At 37.8% G+C, this 20,438-nt stretch overlaps 1 protein-coding gene across 5 annotated transcripts in view; it reads right to left on the bottom strand.

The window, feature by feature from the left end:
- TMEM131L (transmembrane 131 like) overlaps positions 1-20,438 on the bottom strand; it is a 134,112-nt gene that overhangs the window by 41,815 nt on the left and 71,859 nt on the right. For 4 of the 5 annotated variants that reach the window (XM_075127750.1, XM_048847422.2, XM_075127751.1 and 1 more), the window contains 13 exons: positions 16,063-16,140; positions 14,464-14,617; positions 12,568-12,630; positions 11,706-11,764; positions 11,243-11,351; positions 9,661-9,766; positions 8,873-9,026; positions 7,844-8,014; positions 5,983-6,049; positions 5,178-5,295; positions 4,261-4,393; positions 2,908-3,017; positions 1,137-1,209 (listed from right to left, as the gene is read on the bottom strand). In XM_075127750.1, coding sequence (XP_074983851.1) covers positions 1,137-1,209; positions 2,908-3,017; positions 4,261-4,393; positions 5,178-5,295; positions 5,983-6,049; positions 7,844-8,014; positions 8,873-9,026; positions 9,661-9,766; positions 11,243-11,351; positions 11,706-11,764; positions 12,568-12,630; positions 14,464-14,617; positions 16,063-16,140 — 1,395 coding nt within the window. The remainder of the gene's footprint in view (positions 1-1,136; positions 1,210-2,907; positions 3,018-4,260; positions 4,394-5,177; positions 5,296-5,982; positions 6,050-7,843; positions 8,015-8,872; positions 9,027-9,660; positions 9,767-11,242; positions 11,352-11,705; positions 11,765-12,567; positions 12,631-14,463; positions 14,618-16,062; positions 16,141-20,438) is intronic. The other variant, XM_048847424.2, reaches the window with a different exon arrangement.

Raw genomic sequence — 20,438 nt, 5'->3', positions numbered from 1 at the left:
GCCACCTATAGAACTAAAAGACACATAAACAATAGTAAGGAAACGGGCTTTTACTTTAAAGATCGCACCCGGCCAATTTTTTTTTTTTTTTTGGTTCAAAGTGTTTTTACGCTTTGTAATATTTTATAAACTGAAAGATAAAATTACAAACCACAAGACATACAATTAACAGCTAACGTTTATGAGAAGAAAAACATATGGGGCACATTTGCAAACATAGCCTGTAATTCTATACATGCAACTGTGTGCATGTAACCAGGTGTGATTATAACAACTGGTTACACAAACACAGTATTTAGGCACATTATGACACATTCAAAATTTGTGCGCACATAATTAATGACTGGGAAAAGGAAAAATTAAAATCTGCCCCCTCGTCTTATATAGAGAATAGCTGAGTGAAATTATGTGGCCTGCGTCAGGCCATAGGTCATACTTCTGGCCTTAACATCTCTAGGTGAAATCCTGGTCATGCTGAAGTCCATATGAGTTTTGCCATTGATTTCAGTGTGGCCAGGATTTCATGCTATGACTCTATCTGCAGTTTTAATAATAAATGCACTGTTACAGCTATGTTCTCTTTTTCAATACTTGCTTAATGACTAGGATATGAGAAATGTTCCTTCCACCCTTTCAAAAGTTACTTCTGAAGTATATGGGGAAAATCAACTCCTAAGTAAAAATGGAAACCAAGGCAGAGAAGTTAAATGATTTCTCCAAGGTCTCTCAGCAACTTGGGGGCCTGAGATGAGGAACCAGAAATCCAGATTTCTGGTCCCCCGTTCCAATTACTAGACCAATTCAATTTTCTTTTATTATAAAATTATAGCCAGCTCTATAGGGCAGAACCCCACAAGTACATGGTCAACATTAAAGCTAAACACAAATTTAGTATATGATTTGAACCCAGTGCCTTTTTGAAAGCACAAAGATTCCAATTTAAAAAAACAAACCCTGAAAAGCAAACTCGAGAAAAAGATAGAATGTCAAACACAGAATCTAACGCAAAATGGAAAAACATGATTGAATTTCTATAAACAGCATTCAGCAGCAAATGTAAATATAATGCAGCTAGGAATATATGTTTATTTTTCTAATTTGTCAGATATTTTTTCTGTAAAAATTAGACATCTTACCCTGTGTGCACACTCCTTCATGAGCCTAAATTCAGTGGTTGTGAAATTAATAGCTTGCACATTTGTGCCAAACCTAAATAAATCAAGACAAGAATTTAAGTATTTAAACCAAGTTTGTCAAACATCATTGCATACATTTTTGGAGAAATTACAGTATTGTAATATGTTGGCACTTATTCTTAGGGCAAGACTACTTCTACCATTGCATTTTGGCAGATGTGGAATATTACGGAAACAAAGATCTGCATATTAATGGACTCCATGAAACTTAGTTGTAATGCATGTGCTGCTCCCTCGGAGAACAAGGTGACCTTTTGGCAAGGTCAGATTTTTTCTCCATACAATGTAAAATATTATAATAAAAGATTATACAAGAATCAACAACTGAAATTCCTAAGCAAGATGTAACAACAAAAGCAGAACACCCTTGGCCACCCATATAATCTTTAGGAAACATTTAGTATCAGATCAGTGAAAAATTCAGAACGAATAATTTATTCAATAAATGTTGTCCCTCTTTCTCTTCATGAATTCCCCAGGAATAGATTTGGTTTTCTCTAATTTATTTTTAATTTGCAAAAAAATGTTGCAACTAATTTTTGATCTGTCTGTGAACAATTCAGTTGCAAGTATTTGATATTTGTCACTCAGGCTGTTTGGAAAGGACACATAACTTACCAAACAGATTTTTGTTCAATGAGGATAAACCCTGCTCTCAGAAGCAAGCATCTCATGTTCAATATTCATAAATATGAATTCAAAACTCACTTTCAATGCAATTCTGCAATATTTGCTCAAATTAAATCACTTTAGGGAACATTACTTCCAGCACTTACTAGAAAATTTGTAGAGAGTAAATAAAAAAGGGTGCAAATGCAAAGAACATTTGTTAAAAAATTGGAATGAATATTTGTGGACATTCTTTTCTAGAATTCACACAAATACAGATATTAGTTTGAATACATTTAAAAGAACTGTGATGTTCAGGAAGCAATTACAGAAGAATCTCGGCCTTGACTCAGCAAGGTACTTAAATAGGTGCCCAACTTTAAGAATGTGAGTAATCCTAATGTGAGTGAGCAGTCAAACTGACTCAAGTCGGTCCCTTTCTCCCATCTCTTGCCCCTCTCCACACAGCTTATACCAGACAAAGAACTCATATGTCATCCAGAGAGTTGACTTAATTATACTGACAAAAGAACTCATTTTGCTGATATATGCAGCATCTTCATTTGGGGGCTTTGCCAATGCAGCTATAGTAGCAAACCCTTTGAAGTGCAGACTAAACCAGAGAGTCTTTCGCGTAGAGCAGTTCCCATAACCCTCCTACTCCTTTGAGTGTCCCTAAACTCTCCCTCACTGAATTCAGGCTGCCTTTATTTCTCCCAGAAGGCCGAATGCTGAGTCACATGCCCCCATTACAGACCCCTTGACTCCTAGCCTTCACCTGGGGAGGTAAGGCTATGTCCCAACCCCCAGAAAAGGCCAGCTCAGACTCTGGCAGGCATGTGTTTGTTGAATCCATGCCTTGGGGTTTATCATATAATAGCTGTATCCACAAATTCAGTCATATAACATACAACCAAGGTAGATTCGACGTGATGATTATACAACATCAAAAATGGGATTTAAGATTATGGGGAACCATGCCTCCAGGTAACTTATGATTTTTTAAAAAAGTTAAAACAAGTGCTGAGTAACAACGCTAAGAGATAGAAATAGATCACTAATAAGGAATATCAGTATTCTGAGATAACATTATATTCATTACCATTTGCTGAGCAGACTCAGTGATGCTTGGGGATCAGGATAGTAAGACAGAGGCAGAAGTTGTAGCGTAACTGGGAAGGATGAGGGGTTTCTTAGCACAAAATATTTTACCTAAACAGTTTGGGGGGAAAAAAGTTAAAACTACATACTTGTGTGCTAGAATTTTAAAACAAGGTAAAATAATTCAGCATTGGTAATACTGGCCTCATTTTCAAAGGAGTCTCAACCCGACTTCTCTTTTTGCACATTAGAATTTGACATGCACAAAACTACATGCAAAAGCTGGGCATGTGTGTACAATGTTTTTATGCGCAAAAGCAAATGATAGTGCTTGAAGAACTACACATGCAAAAAGAGAGGCTACCTTTTTATTTCCATTCAGTATCAGGTCACGCTGGTAGACAGGAATAAAGTTTCCCCAAAGAAACAGGTGAAGTGCGTAAGACACTATTCTTCCTCACTTAGAAATATGAATGATGGGGGACTACCTGGCTCATGCTATTGATTAATAATTTAACATACATAAATTGAATATTAAGATAATAAACAATATTTGCATATGAAGCCTTTCATCTCCATATGATAGGTTCTAACCAAGGCCAGGTTAGTAGTGACCAAAAGTTGCCCAATGAGAACTGAGTTGCTGGGGACAGTCTTGTTCCAAGACGACATACATCACCTGATAGTCCCAATCTGGGATATTTCACAAGCATAATATTCACTCTTAAAAGATGTATGCACAGTGTTATAAAGATTAACATGGAATTATAAACATCACTAATAGTAAAGATCATCACAGCCGGGAGCAGCCCTAGACGTTTTGCTGGCCAGCATGGAAAATGTTTTCAGGCCCCACGAGCGGTCAAGAAAAACAAACAGCTAATCGGGAGGGAAGGGAGAAAAAATGAGTGGCACAGTTCAGTGTCCCTGAAAGCTGGTGTCCAGGGTGACTGTCCTGTTTGCCAGCGCCTAGAACCAGCCCTGATCACGGAATAGCCAAACATACCGTTCCATGTTATTCATTAGTTTTATAATAAGCTACTCTACGCTAGCTAATGAACGCTTCAATAAACATTTCAGAAGGTGAGATCTACTGTGTATTGTTTTAATCCTCAATGTATGTTAATGTATTAAACTAGATACTTCGACAATTTAAACTGTCGTAGAGCCAATCAGATTATAAGAAACTGGTGTTTTGAGATGTACTGGCATGGAGTTTTCCAAAAGCCTTTTTCAAAACCAGTTTGAAAACAATATAACACTGTGTATTAATAATGTTGAACTGGAATCTTAATAATTTAAACTAGCTAAAAATATACACATTTAGATAAAGCTTGAAAACAGTTATCATTACCATACTATTCTTAAGTGCAGTTGCACTGAAGTTTAACGTCAGGCCAGGCTCTGTAATCAAACGTGGCAAAAAGAAAGCAAATGATTCCTCTTCGGGCTTCTTTTGGTGAGCAATGCGAGACAAAAAATTCCTCCTGTTTAATTGGTGAAAACAGAAAGCTTTGTTAAAACCAAAAGAAATTGAGTTTAGTCTCTGGACATGAATTTTCCAGGAGCACTTTGTTATGGTAGATAAGCTTTTCTTGGGAAAAAAAAAAAGTTTTTAACAAAGTAATGCCCATAAGACTGTGACCCTGCATTAACCATCAATTTAAATCTATTTGTCCCTTACTCCTCTGCTTTCATACCTGTAACATGACTCCCCCCTGCTTGTACAGCTCCATTTTCTCATGCTGGAAAGGGGCTGATGTCAATGCTTCACCAACTTGACAAGGACTGCTCATGCACAGACACACACTTTTCCCTTCCCCATGTCCCCAATACGTCGCATCCATTAGGCAAAGGAAAAAAGAGCTTAAAACCTATTGAAAACTCCTGACCCTGAAAAGGCTACTTTTCAACCTGTGGACAGAGAGGATTTGTGCAGCTGCCATATCTGATCTTGTGACACATGCTTTGTCCTCTTTCAGAGTGAAGTAGCAGTGGTGAGGTTACTACAGTCAAAATGTTATTTACATCCAGTGTTCAGGTATTTAAACCAATTATTGACACTGAGTTAAAATGGGAGATGAGGTGCTTAGCTGCTCTGAATCTCGGAACACCTAATGAAAAGACTAACTTAAGGCACCAGAGTCTGAAAGTTTTTGCTCTTATTTTCAAGTATACTACTATAGCACAGCAAAATTTGTTTCTTATAATACAATATGAAATTTACTACTAGCTGCTGGAATTAAGAACGTGAACAGTCTTTGTACAAACCTGCAGGCTTCCCCATGTTTTATTTTCTGCCATCTTTCATAAAGCTCACTTGCAAGTTCGGAATCCACATTCCACGTAGAATGGTCCAGAGACAAACTCCCTTTCCAAAACAGATTTGCTAAAATGATAATAGATTTCCCATATTTTACTAAAACGTCATTTACTACCTTTATCACTCTGCCCCATAGCTTTCTGTATTGATACCAGTTCTTCAAGTTATTAAAAAAAACAGGTACGTGTGCGTAAATTGGATATTTGTACAACTAGTTGTGCATGCTTTTGAACACTCAAGTAGGACTTTTTTTTGCTGTATCTTACATTTGGAATTTTAGGGCTATATTTCATCTCAGATTTTTATACAGAACTCTTAACTGATGTCAATGGGATATACGGATCACAGTTCAGTATCTCTAACATGGTGCAAAATTATGTTATAGCACCTGCCAGTAGCCAATAATCATTTCCATTTTAGCTCCCCTCTTCCAATTGCTGATAATTTTCTCAAACAAACAAATTCCATTAAAGTCAAAAATATATTTTGGAAGTTAGAACTGGTTTAAGCATTTTTGAGTTCTGTGAGCAGGAATTAGAAATCTGGAATATTGTGTTTGCTACACATTACTAAAATCCATGCAGAGGAGCAACAATTTAAGAAATTAGGATATTCTTAAATGACATAAAACTTACTTGTACTAACCATATATATATTTGTACTACAAATCCAGTAACAAATACAAATATTTTTTAGCTACTTTTTCTACATTACCAAACTGCTAGTAGAGGCCTAAAAATAAAATAAACCTACCTGTATCAGACTTTCCCAAGTAACAGTGTATATCACAATGTGCAACGGCTTCAAAATGGAGATCCCCCTGCAGAAAAACAATGCTTGAACATCTGACAAAGCAACACTGTAAATAAAAGAAATCTAGATACATTTAACCAATGAACATTAAAACTTTAATCAATCAAATTTATTCAAGAACAGAAAGCCTGAAACGTTGTAGCCCTTGTTTTGGATGAATGATACACCGCTGTATGATTCTGCATGAATGGAGGTTGGATTGAGCTCCCTTTGAAAATCTCACTCAGTAGATCCTTCCCATCCCTTATTCTAGGGGTGGCCAACCTGTGGCTCCGGAGCCACATGTGGCTCTTCAGAAGTTAATATGCGGCTCCTTGTAGAAGCACCGACGCCAGGACTGGAGCTACAGGCACCAACTTTCCAATGTATCGGCGGGTGCTCACTGCTCAACCCCTGGCTCTGCCACAGGCCTTGCCCCCACTCCATCCCTCCCGCTCCCTCCCCTTCTATGCCCTCGCTCCTCCCCTCTGAGCCTTCTGCACACCACAAAACAGTTGATCGGGAGGGGAGGCGCTGATCAGTGAGCAGGAGGTGCTGTGTCAAGGTTCCTTCCCCACTCTGAACTCTAGGGTACAGATGTGGGGACCTGCATGAAAGACCCCCTAAGCTTATTCTTACCAGCTTAGGTTAAAAACTTCCCCACGGTACAAATTTTTCCTTGTCCTTGAACAGTATGCTGCCGCCACCAAGCATTTTAAACAAACAGGGAAAGAGACCACTTGTAAAAGTCGTCCCCCAAAATATCCCCCCAAGCCCTACAACCTCTTTCCTGGGGAAGGCTTGGTAGGAATCCTCACCAATTGCTACAGGTGAACACAGACCCAAACCCTTGGATCTTAAGAACAATGAAAAATCAATCAGCTTCTTAAAAGAAGAACTTTAACTAAAGAAAAGGTAAAAGAATCACCTCTGTAAAATCAGGATGGTAAATACCTTACAGGTTTCCCTGTAGAATCCCTACAGAAACAGAGAGAATCCCTCTAGGCAAAACCTTAAGTTACAAAAAGACTCAAAAAGAGGAATATACATTCCCTCCAGCACAGCTTATTTTACAAGCCATTAAACAAAAGAAAATCTAATGCATTTTCTAGCTAGATTACTTACTAACTTTACAGGAGTTATAAGGCTGCATTCCTGATCCGATTTCCGGCAAAAGCATCACACAGACAGACCGACCCTCCCCCCACCTCCAGATTTGAAAGAATCTTGTCCCCTCATTGGCCATTTTGGGTCAGATGCCAGTGGGGTTACCTTAGCTTCTTAACCCCTTACAGGTGAAAGGATTTTGCCTCTGGCCAGGAGGGATTTTATAGCGCTGTATACAGAAAGGTGGTTACCCTTCCCTTTATATTTATGACACACTGGCTGCTCATGGGGGGCTGCTGATGTATTACTGTGGTTCTTTGGCAATGTACACTGGTAAATTCTGGCTCCTTCTCAGGCTCACGTTGGCCACCCCTGCCTTATTCTATGATTTACTATTCCAAAAAATCTAATACCTATTAATGAAGATTACTAGGCTCTAGAAACAGTAAGATCTAAAAACCCCAGGACCTTAATTAAGCTCCTTTGAGCATACATATGATACGATCTTTAATTACATAATCATATACTATTTTCCATTGGGCCCCTACTTCAATCAGTGCATAGGATATGGACATAGCAAAGGGAAGTATTAAGGTGGCATGGGCAACCATAAATCTGTCACTTCCCCACTTTTGAGCACCTGGTTTTGCCAGCTAAATAACGTTAACATAGTTTTTTGTATGCAATATACAAACAAGTCTGTGGAATACAATACCTTGGACAGAGTTGAATAAATCCGCAGAGGTATTGCAAACATCACTCCTACATTTGTAGCCAAAAATACATTGGAAAATACATTTATTACAGTGTCTTTGACACTGAGCTTCAAAGAAAATACATTCCAACAGCCTGGAGGTAGAGTCAAGGGTTCAGCGAAGTTCAGAATCTAGAAGGAAACAATCAGATCATATTGGTCAAAAATTGTGGGGGTTTTTAAAATCAAAACTGCAAGAATTATTTAAGTGTACTTTTGGATATGAATTATATATTTCTAAAGGTGATATTTGCTCCTAATTGTTTTGCTTCTACTATCATGAAATTCTTAACTTCTATACACACATACGTAAAAAACATTGGTCATGAGGGTAAACTATCAGGACACTAAAGTACCTTTTTAAATACAATTGCATTTGATTTTTAAAAATTCTAGGCACGTGCATTTGTACACCTAATTTATCTTTGAAACCTTTGTGATTTTACCGATGAATCTGGGATCTGAGTGCACAAATGGCTAATTCTATGCCTAGTTTGTCATTTGAGCATGCACACATCAGCGTTGTTTGTTCTAATGAAGCAATTACATGAAAAATTTTGCCTAAACTTCTAAAAATAAGGCCTCTCTTTTGTAAAATCTTTAATAACTTTGCACAAAGCTCATCCATTCACCAAAAGATTTCCAATATAGCCTATGAAGAGAGTTTCACTCCTAACATGTACCAATAGCATAAGCAGCAATTGTGAGAACATTTACTATGACAGGGCAAAATTCTGTACTTTAATGCACATGTACGACTGCCACTGCAGCCAGGATTTACTCTAACATATACTAAAACAATCACACCAAATAATGGACTGTAGTCTTCTGGGGCCTGATAAAGACACACAGCACTTTTCACCAACTCCCACCAAATTCAATATGAATTGAGGACACTCAGTTCCCCAAAGAACTTGCTCAGAATTTTGAAGGACTGAACCCTTTTACATTAAGGAAAAGACATTTATAGGATTCTAAAATAAAACTTACCTTTAAAATGTTCTTAGTCTCTCTGGCTACAAAGACATCATTTAGTTCAATGCTAAAATCAAAATTGTTTGTAAACCATATAGACCAAAATCCTGAAGTATTATGATGTGGCTCTATGTGAAATAATGCTGCAGCAGGGTCAACTCCAAAATACCTGTAGAAAAACACAGATTAAAAATGCATGGGTCCTTGAACATGGGAAGCCATTCAGACAGCCAGACAGATAAAAGTTTCACTGTTGGGAAACGAGTGTTTTTAAGGACTCTGGAGGAAGAACAAATTATTATATTAAAGATCAGAAGACAAAGCAACTCTAAGAGGGATGGATAGCTAGTCATACTTCTGTCTCGCTACTTTAGAGTACAATGCTGCCTAGTGCTTTCCCTCTTATAATGTGGTAGCTGTGATAACACTACTGAGTCAAGACTAGAAAAAATGTTCAATTTCCAGTTTTCCATTACAGTACTGTTCCTCTAAAGTAGGAAAAAGAGAGCTGTAAATTTATCTCAGATTCTAAATCAGGCCTATGTGACCGTAACTGTTTAGATTTCTTCTTACTGAATCTTGAAGGTTCACGTGTATGAAATACAAAACTATTATATGAGATGCCATGGGGTTTTATTTTGTTGAAAGACACAGCAACGATAGGCAGCAGTCTGTGCACTTGTGCTTAGTACCATTAAGTGAGAAAGTTAGCTTGCTTTGACTCTACAGCATACATTTGAGCACATTCTACAGTTTCCTTACAATTCTAGCGAATGTTTAAAAAAATCCCACAATCAACTTACCCTTCCGTCACAGGATGGGAAAGACATGCTTTTAGTGTTGCAGTGCCTTCTAATGGATTCATCTTCACATCACTAGTATAATGGATTTCATCGTCACACGACGCAGCTTTATAAAGGAAAAGTAAGCATATATATTTGAATAAAATCGCTGTAATAATAATGCTTTTCATGTGAGGATTTCAAAGATCTGTACAAAGGAAAGTCTGTATCAACAGCTCTATTTTACAGAGGGCAAAATCAAGGGATGTGAACGTTAATATTCTGATTTTTAGATGTGCTGAGTATTGACTTAAGACATTCATGGGTGCTCAGCACTTCAGAAAATCAGACCATAAAACTGATTTGTCCAAGATCAAACAGGGAGTCAGTGGCAGAGCTCAAGTCTCCTTACTCCCCGTCCGCTACCCTAGCTACTGAACCAAGCTGCTGCCCTCAAGAAATAAAAGGCATGCCTGGGAAAATAAAAAACTCACTCTACCCCTCTACCGCTTTCTTTGCCTGCTCTTTCTTAGAAGGATGAGTCCCACACTCATTATGAAGTAAATTCTTTGAGCAAATGTATTTTGTCGTCCCCATCACCACTCCCAAAACAGACAGACAAAGAAAACAAAACACATGTTTTTATAAGAAGCGGAGGAAAGAATTTGGAAGCACTGATCAAAAGGGCGAAAGCATAACAAAAATGTGTAGAGCACTACAGAGTACATAAGTGACAAAGTTTGCACGACAACAGTGATCCAAGTCAGGGAAACTAAATAAGAATTTCAGTAATAATGCAGTAGATCAGCAGTTCTCAAACAGTGGGTCACGACCCTGTTTTAAAGAGGTCACCAGGGCTGGCATTAGACTTGCTGGAGCCCGGGGTCAAAGCCAAAGCCCGAACCCCACCACCCAGGGTCAAAGCCAAACCTCAAGGGCTTCAGCCCTGGATGGCAGGACTCAGGCTTCAGTCCCCCTTCCTGGGTCATGTAGTAATTGTGGTTGTCAGAAGGGGGTCACGGTGCAATGAGGTTTGAGAACCCCTGCAGTAGATCATCGACATGGCCTAGTGGTAAGAGCATGGGGCTGACTGGAAACAGCAACTTCTAAACATTAACCCTAGCTCTTCCACAAACATGCTTTGTTGACTCAGGCAATTCTCTCAAACTATCCTGACAAAAACTGCCATAAAAATGTACCACCCAAGCACAAAAGTGTACTATTTAAGATTTTTAAAATAAAAGAATCATCCAAATGATTAAAGGGAACCTAAAAGGTACATGCAACAAATGCTGACAATCAGCTGACAATCTTATTAGTCACCCACTCTCTCTTCCTGTTAATATTGCCTGTATTGAATCTATGATCAGGGGTGTGTGTATGTGGGGAGAGAGAGCGCACACGTGTGAGAGTTACAGAATGATACAAAATAGGATGGAAATAAAATAAGTACAAAGAATTCTTCCTCCTCCTAGCCCAGTATGTTTTAAGAGAGCAACGCTGCACAGATAAGTTTGTCTTGAGCCTTTTCAGAGTACCTTATAAGTACCTCGATATGTACCTCATGTAATCATATTATATACATAAAATATACATACTGTACCTTTGCAAACAATGGAAGCAACTTTTGTAAAATTTGTGGTTGAAGAAGGAAGTTGTATTGGCTCAAACTGCACAGATGATGTATCCTTCTGTGAGAAACGCTGTATGTCCTGCATTAAAATGATACATTACCAATCCCTGTAGCACTATTACCATTATTATTATATTTTTAGTATTTAATTCATCTTCTTGACAAACTTAGAAGGAACAGTCATTTATCGTATGTGATGAATAGTTTTGTGGCTTTTATTTCGGTTAACCGGTACATTAAAAATCATTATCTGAGCTGTTGTTTACAATCTACAAATGCTGCTGGACACATATACAAACTTAAATGTGGTAAATGCGTCTTAAAATAAAGAAGTGTGCTATCTGGCGACAGCAAAAAAGTAAGTAGTAAAGCTAGTTAACATCCTAATTAAATTCAATACCTCTGAATAGGATTGCATGAAGAACGTAATTACCTGTATCTGTAAAACGCTGTTCCCTGAATGCAATACATACATGTTTATTGTGGAATCATCTGTCCAAAAAAAATGAACATCCAGATAAGTACCAAAGATCAAAGTACTACTGCTTTGTCAGACAGTAATATGAGAAACAATATCAAACTTATTTAAATGAAAATTAGGAGATAGAATTATTCTATGTGAAAAAATGTCTCTTGTAAAAATTAGAAGTTAATCACACATTGGGCCTGACTCTCCTCTCACACCATTTTATGCTGGTGTAAATCCACCATGCCATATCTTTGGCCCTAATTCTGGGGGCAAAAATCAGCTGGAAAGCTGACATTATTACCAGCTCCTAAATTCCCAGCTGGCACACAGCCCTATCCACAGAGCCAGCATAGCCTCCCTTTTTCCAGGCCATGGTATAGGGTAGCCCATAGAGATAGGTATTTGCCAAGTAAGACGGGGTATTAAGTTAAGGCAGAACCATTACAAGGCCTGTAAAACAATAGCTTAGGTAACAAAGCATAAGGCCCAAAAGCCTTAGCATACACAGTTAACTAGGAGTAACCCTAGATTATAAAAGAGACAAGACAGAATGCAGTAATAACTAAACTGCTGACAGGTAACCACAAGATGCCAATTCATACCAGCTTGGGATATTTTAAGTAAGGTACATTAGCAGAGGTCTGACCACAAGAGTACCATGGTAATTAACAAGCTTGAAATAAACAGGCTAGTAACCTATGGGAGAAAGGCACCCCAACATTAGTAGGGTGAGGAAATACACATAAGGAAAAGAGGAGAAACCTCTACTGTGAATACGCATTAGGCATAGTGGCAGTTTAACACATTATAAAAGTTGCATCCTGACCTGTGTGGGAGATGTAACTCTTGGGAGACCCCAGGGTGGTGACCACTGGCAATGATGGTGAGTCTGATGATGAGGATGATAACAAACACTTCAGGTCCTTTTGCAAGGGACGGTGTGAATATATGGATGCTCAGAGACACATTTTGAATTATCTCTATCCACCTTGCTGGTCTGGAGTGTTTGTAACTTTTCTCACTACGTTAATAAAACTATTACAAACACAGAAGGTTCTTCCGATGTGTGAAAGTTGTAACCATGCACATCGGGGTTCCCAACTGAACAGTAATTTTAATAGTGGGCATGACCTTGGGACAATAACCTATCAAGTCTCAAAGTGCTGGGAATTCTTAAGTAATCAAAATAATTAATCCAAAATCAAAAGATCAACAAACAATAGGAAGTATGGCTGTGGGAGAGGTGTGTGGCTAAAACTGCACTAAGTTACTGTAGGAGCCAAAGTGATCCCAAGATCAGGGAGCCACAAATGTGCTATAAAGCCTCCTTTGCACACACACATACATGAACATACACCCCAAATTTGCAGGCCACAGAACACATGATCTGGCTTACTGACTTGAACAGAGTTACTCTCGATTCACATTGGTGTAGTGAGAAGAGACGCAGACTCCAAGTCTCTCTTACTTAAGCACATCAACATAAAGAAAACTAACAAAGATTATTATCTGAAGTTGAAAAGCTGCCCACAGGAACCATCAAGGCAAAAGATCTATAACTTCCCACTGCCAGCATCATAAAGGAATTATGATGGGCCTTTACCCTAGTGTATAGGGATTTATGATTTGCATTATATTGAGGAAGCGTGTAGCTTTTTAAAATGCTCTTCTATCACCTGAATCCATTAAAAAGGATGTTACAGCCATACCCCTGGACATGACAGATGTGAACATTTATCCACAAGTGTAAGAATAAGTATGCTTCCACAAGTCAGTGCAGCAAAACACTGCTATCTCAGATGTGAGGGGAAATAGATTTACTGTGGACATATCAGCTCCATCAGTCAAATGTAAGTATCACTCCACTAAACTACCAACGCTTCCAACCACACAGCAGGCTCTGGAAGAACAATAAATGCGTTTTGCACCCAGACCTTGAAATATAGTAAAAACGATAAGTGAATCATTTATCTGTTTTCACAAGTTGTTTTTTCTTCTAGCAGACAGTACAACTGGCAGAAAACCTTATTTTTGTTCTAATGTCCCAAAAAACCTAAACAATTATAAAGGTGGTGATGCGCTATAAATAATTAAAAATCAAGGATATCTAATCCCTTGGATTTGAAGAAAAATTACCTATTTACCCAACAAACGTATGATGCAAAAAATGTATGTAGATGGTTACTTCGCTTGTGGAATTCTAGCCTCCAAAAATGATGTTATGAAGATCCTTTGTATTATATTATCACAGTAATTTCCACAATGCCTGCTCTTTCTAGGTCCTGATTTCTTTGCAGGTCTAGTTCTGTTAATCTAATTCCTTGGAAATTTGAATACTACAGTTTTCATCAATTGCACTTTTGCTGAAAGGTGAAAACAAAAGCAAACACCACCACCACTACCCATTTTGTGCTATTTAAACAGACACCTAAGAAAAGGACATTTCTGTTCCATACACAAATCTTAAGGGAAAAAGAAAAGAATGTCACAGATGTAGTTTACAACTGCAGATGGATGCTACCTCTTTCATTAAGAAACACCACCACAGTAATTCTACATTAAACACAAAATGTCAAACCGTTTCATTTCACTAATCTGGCCTTCTCATTAAACAGCAAAATAAAGAGGATGTCACTGAGATCAATATATTGGTGTATACCAGATTCTGAAGTGTATATAAAAGCAATTTCTATTAAAATTAACAGTCACGTCTTGGATTTACCTGAGGTCTCAGTTTTGTCCATTGCTACATAAACTACAAAAAGATTCTCCAGTAAGTACTGTCTGTGATCCACAAATTCTTGCTGGGAGTTTTCCATTCTTAGTACTAATCTCATTTTTAGCAGCACTGGATCGTCAGACATAAAACAGCAACTCTGGAGTGACAAAGGAGGAAAAAAGGAGGGGAAATTTCATAAAATAATCCAATTAGAATAAAACATACTGAATTGATGGTCTCAGCCAATTTCTAATGGACAAACGTTCTATGCACATCAAAGGTACCAATCCCGGGGCAGTAATTAGAACTTTTGATGGAATTCTCAGTAGAGGCAGAGAACTACACAGGTACAGAAAGCAAATTCCACCCGAATAGGCACTTTCGGGGGGCAACGTGGGGAAGCCTTCCCCAGCAACACTGCACCTCTTTCTGGATAAACAGAAGATTGCAGTCTGCAGGGCGCATTCAGCAAACACTCAGTTCACACACACACCTACACAAAAAAGTAAAACCAAAGCATAGCACAATGGGGTCCTGGTCCATGATTTGGACTCCGAGGTGCCACAGTAATACAAGTGATAAATAATAAAAAAACATTAAAACAACATTAAGGGTTAAGCCTCAAAAGAATCCAGTAACAGTAGTTTCAACCGGAAGGTTTGGCCTTAGGACTGTAAAACATTTTCATTTGTAAAATCCTTCACTCTGAATAAGGTGTACTATAAACAGACTAGGGGAATAAATTCCAAAGGTGAGGAACCTTCAAATGTGCAACAAAGAGTGTCCAAGTTCAGGGATTGAGAGAAAGAGCACTCAGCTGACCTTAAATAGTATGGTGAAGTATAAGGTAAGAGACGCAATCTGGATCCCAGACTTCTCACAGCTGTGAGATTCCAAAAGATAGAAGTGGAAAACATCCAAAATAGTTATATAAATAGTATTCTATTATTGTTTAATAGTGTGATTAATTTTTTTAATCGCTTGACAATACTTTGCAATGCCAGCTACAAAAGTGCCATGCAAACGTCTGTTCTCACTTTCAGGTGACACTGTAAATAAGAAGCGGGTAGCATTATCTCCTGCAAATGTAAACAAACTTGTTTCTCTTAGCAATTGGCTGAATAAGAAGTAGGACTGAGTTGACTTGTAGGCTCTAAAGCTTTACATGGTTTTGGTTTTGAGTGCAGTTATGTAACCTAAATTAATAAATAAATAAAAATCTGCATTTGTAAATTGCGCTTTCATGATAAAGAGATTGAACTATGGTACTTGTATGAGGTGAACTGAATAATACTATTTTTGTTTATCATTTTTTCAGTGCAAATATTTGTAATAAAAATAATATAATGTGAGCACTGTACATTTTGCATTCTGTGTTGTAACTGAAATCAACATATTTGAAAATGTGGAAAAATACCCAAAATATTGAATACATTTCAATTGGTATTTTATTGTTTAGTAGTGCGATTAAAACTGTGACTAATCGCGACTAATTTTTTTTTAAGTTAATCAGATGAGTTAACTGTGATTAATTGACAGCCCTAATGTTTATACCTAAAACCCTGGTCAATGTTCCATTACAATGAAATGTATATGTCATACCTTGAGTTGTTGGCACACATTGTTATGTAAACTGCATTCAAGATGAACTTGTAAGAGACTGTCATTTGTAGTTTTTGCCTAGAAAAGTAAAAACGAAGACAACAGTTCAAAGAGTTTGATTTAACAGATTCTATCCAGTCAAATTAGGCCCAAAGTTTACATTTTGTAACTTTTTGTAAGGCCAATTAAAAACTATTCCCATTACTTTTCTATTGAGATTCCAAAAGATACAGTGTTTTTTCTCCAAAATGTAGGCTTTTGAAAGCTAAGCTTTTACACAAAATCTAACATTTTCATTTGTTTTTAAAATCCATAAATCTAAATCACTGGTTTTAGATACATGTTTTTGTGCAATACATGACACCCAAAGATTGCATCACTGAGAACCTCCAGGTGAAAACTGACTATAAATGAGTGTGAAATTGACTTCATTATTTTCATTGTACTAGTTGAAGGAAACGCAAAAGGCAAACCAACAAAATAGCAAAAAACAAATGGCAATGTTGTCAATTCTTTCAATTTCAATAAAATGTAATCCCGGACAGTAACATCAGCAAGGTGATAAGTTTAAAAAAAAATTATTTTTTTTAATTTGACTATTATTTTAGGGTAACATGGCTGCCAACCGTCACTGCTCAATGAGAAACTGTATCATTTCCACTCCTACTTCCATGTCAAACTATTATTATTATTATTATTAAACATTTTATACAGTAGCAACATATGATGAACTCTTATAAATCTTAAGCTCCTACTCGATTTTCTCCTATAATGCTTTTTTTACATATAATAAAGGCTTCCTTCCTCATCTTCCTGCGTATTTTCTTTGCTGCTTGTAAAGCAGCATATTTGAAAACCTGCTGGGAGGCTAAATTAGTGGTTAGATTTCCTGGATGCAGCCCTGACGTTCAGGCCTCACACCAAAGCAAAGAAATAAACTACCACCACCACCAAGAAATGATTTTCTGTTGCTTCACCTTTTTATCCATTTGAAAGAAAAAAATGAATGTGTTTATTTTGCCAGCTTCTAAAATGTTCATGCAGGAGCACTGTCTAAAGCCAGATATAATGCATGCAAACCATGTAAAATATTGTCATACATAATTTGTCATACTAACAATCCATAATAGTTCTGTGCTTCTCCTCATCAGTGATGGTCAATTATGCCAACTTACATGATGGTTTGGGGACTAATTTAAGATCACAGTCTGTCAATTTTTCAGTTTTGACCTCACTCAAATGTGAATCAAGGTCTGCAAAGGTGCAAGGAGCCAGTGTAATCTACTAGATCCTTCCCTTTAAAAAAACTGAAATAATTTGAAGTTGAAAGAGGCAGAACTGTGAAAAATGTTAAAAGTTGCCATAACCTAATGCATATTTTTGTCTCTGATGAGCTTTTGTATAAAAACCTCACAGGAAATTTATTACATTATTTGCTCAGGGAAGAGACATGCATTTAAAATCCTGAAAGAAATACGATCAGAAGGAGACACTTTGAAGCCTTTTTCTACTGATAAGGTGGTGGTTTTATCACACAGTAAATTCACACCATGCATAATGCTTCTAATGTAATATGTGACTGCGTAGAGCACAACAAAACAAAAAGTCAACATGCTTTCTTTGGTATTAACTCAATTTATATAGCAAATATTGCAGAATCCCACAAGGGGGAGTTCTAACACCTCCAGAGTTTAATCGCATAATTTAAAAAAACATTTCAAAAAAGCCTCCTTTTCTAGCACAGCAGCACTCTTGAGGAATGGGAGTCTCAAACAATTCACCTCTTTTTGCAATTTCACTTTTTTTTGTCCTAATCAAATTATGCAAGTAGATCAAGCTCTCAAATCCAATATATGCACCATTAACCTTCCACAGCTATTACTGGCAGTGGGGTTTCAACAAGACAATGGGCTTATGTGAGCAGACCACTTACAAGTCAGCTAATTGGTCTGATAAACCTTATCCAACTTGGATTTCCCTTCTGAACCTTCCTGGAAAGAACTATATTTTTTTTCACTAGCCTATACATCACTACTTTATGTATTCTTTTCCTGTGCTCAAAGTGCTTAAGACTCCTTCAGATTTTCTCCACATAAAGGTCATCTAAATGTAATACTCTGAGTCAAGTTTTTCTATAGCTTTTTTTGAACTACTTCTCTCTCTACTTGGAGTAAAGACTATTCTGTCTCTTAGTCATATATCTGCTACTTTGGAGGCTTTTCATGTCATGTTCCATTTCTCATGTCTCCTCTCCATTACGTATCAAATGTGGTTTAACAACTTCTTATAGGATGAAGTTTATCCTAAACCCTTAAATCAGGGATTAGGTGATGAGGAAAGCCTTATGAAAGCCCTACGTGCGTTGAGAAAATTTCATTCCTAATAGGAGTAGGATTCACAAGATGATTTGCTATTGTCCCAGATTTTTGGTCTGTAACAGGGTGCTGGCTAGGTGATCCAAGCCAGGCCCCTGTTAGCCCAACTCCAGTTAAAAAGGGAGTCAATTAGGGCTGGCCAGGGAGGCCACGCCCTAATCACCTGAGCAGCTACACCTGCGGGCCTGAGCAGCCAGCCTGCTATATAAAGCTGGCTGGAAGGAAGCAAAGGGGAGACGGAAAGGGAGGAGCAACAGGCTCTAGATCCCAGCTAGCAGGAGAAGCTAGCGGTCTCCCAGGGTATTGGTCTGTAAGATATGTAAATAGTAGGTGGAGGGAACAGACATGAACAATAAGAGGACACTGGTGCATGTACTTTGGAGAGGTCTCCGACTGAGTTTGTGGAGGGGCCGAGGAAGGCATTGTTACACGGTCGTAATGACTTGACCTGTCAATGGAGTTTTATTCCCCCAACTTTTATGGTGATTACTATATTTCTGAGTTTCACTCTGTCCAGTCTAGATTTTAAATGCCTTAGAGCAGGGAATTTCTGCCTTCCTTTTGTTGCCCACAATTGCTAGGAGCACAGTAGTCAAGTAGCCAATCTGGTGCACCAGTTGACCAATCCCAATCATAATAGTTTTGTTTTGAATGTCCCGGATGCTGTAATTTGTTATTTTAAAAGAGTGAAGCCACTAAAGGGAAAAAAAATTCCAACACACCACCTGTATTTTATGTTCACCTGCTGTCTATAGGGATTTTTTAAATGTACAAAGATAACTTCAGAAAAGAAAAGGGTTCTTCATTCTGCTATGACAGACAATATACATCGTGTGTCAAGCCAAGTGTCTTACATAATTGACAGGATGCATATATCACAGAAGTGAGGACAAAATAAGGAATCTTAGAATCAGTACACTGTCAAAAGCAGAGCTTCCATGAAAAAAACCTTCATCTGCTGTTCTTGATTGTGTAAGTATTCTGTCCTATAACACAGAAAACTGCTACGGCATGTGAATCATAGCAGAATGTGAAATTATACAGTGCCTTGTTCTCATAAGAAGCAAAATGAAAAATCAAAAACCCGTGTCAAAAAGATCTAGAATGAGCCCTGTGTGACACAGATAATAGAACCAGTTTGATTCCCTTCACAAATCTGCAGTAGCTTCTGTATATATTTTATACTGAGAATACACACACACACACACACACACACAACTTCAGCTCAATGGTTTTTCATCAGGATTTGCCAAAGTCAAACAATTCTGTGGATATGTTTAATTTTGACAAAATTCTGTCAGACACCAGACAGGGTTCCAATGAAAACCTGTCTGGTTTCCTACCAGCATGCCATGCCTGCCTGGCTCCTGAGCAGCACACATGATGGGCTGATGGAACGCCCTGGGAGTCCCGGCTCCCAAGCTCTTAGGCTTACAGCTCTTCAGCAGCTTGGGATCATGGGCAGCCTGCCGGGCGAGGTGCCTCAGAGTCAGGACTTCCAGTAGGACTGGGTGGAAAATGGTAATTCCCTTTCAGGGAGAATTCTGAAACTTTTGGTTTTCTTTCTGAATTGAAAAGAAATCAAATCTTGAAATCTTCCCTGAAACAGAATTACCATTCTCCATTCATCTCTAACACACACACATGCAAACAAATATTAAAATCAACCTGGACTTTAATACAGGGCCATTATACTTTTGGATATTCTAAGCTTCCCATCAGTCTGTAAAAATGTAACTAGGGACTATTTCATCTCATTAATTACTGTGGGTGAAAGGGGCAATTATGAATGTTTGATTAAGTGGTTTGCTATTATGGACATTTTGTTTTGCTCTGAAAATTGTACTGAACATACAGGGATAGTAAATATAAAAAAGGGTAAAAATCGTCCTATAAGCAAGAAGCAGTTGGTTTGATAATAAAGATAATTTCCAAGAAAAACCTCAGTTTACTAAAAAGAACATTTTTAATGGCAAGATTAATGGGAAAGCAGGTAGGGGG

This window comes from Caretta caretta, chromosome 4 (genome assembly GCF_965140235.1).
Source record: "Caretta caretta isolate rCarCar2 chromosome 4, rCarCar1.hap1, whole genome shotgun sequence".
Lineage (NCBI taxonomy): Eukaryota > Metazoa > Chordata > Testudines > Cheloniidae > Caretta > Caretta caretta.
Note: the sequence above shows the minus strand (reverse complement) of the source record. Positions and strands in the feature narration are given on the sequence as shown.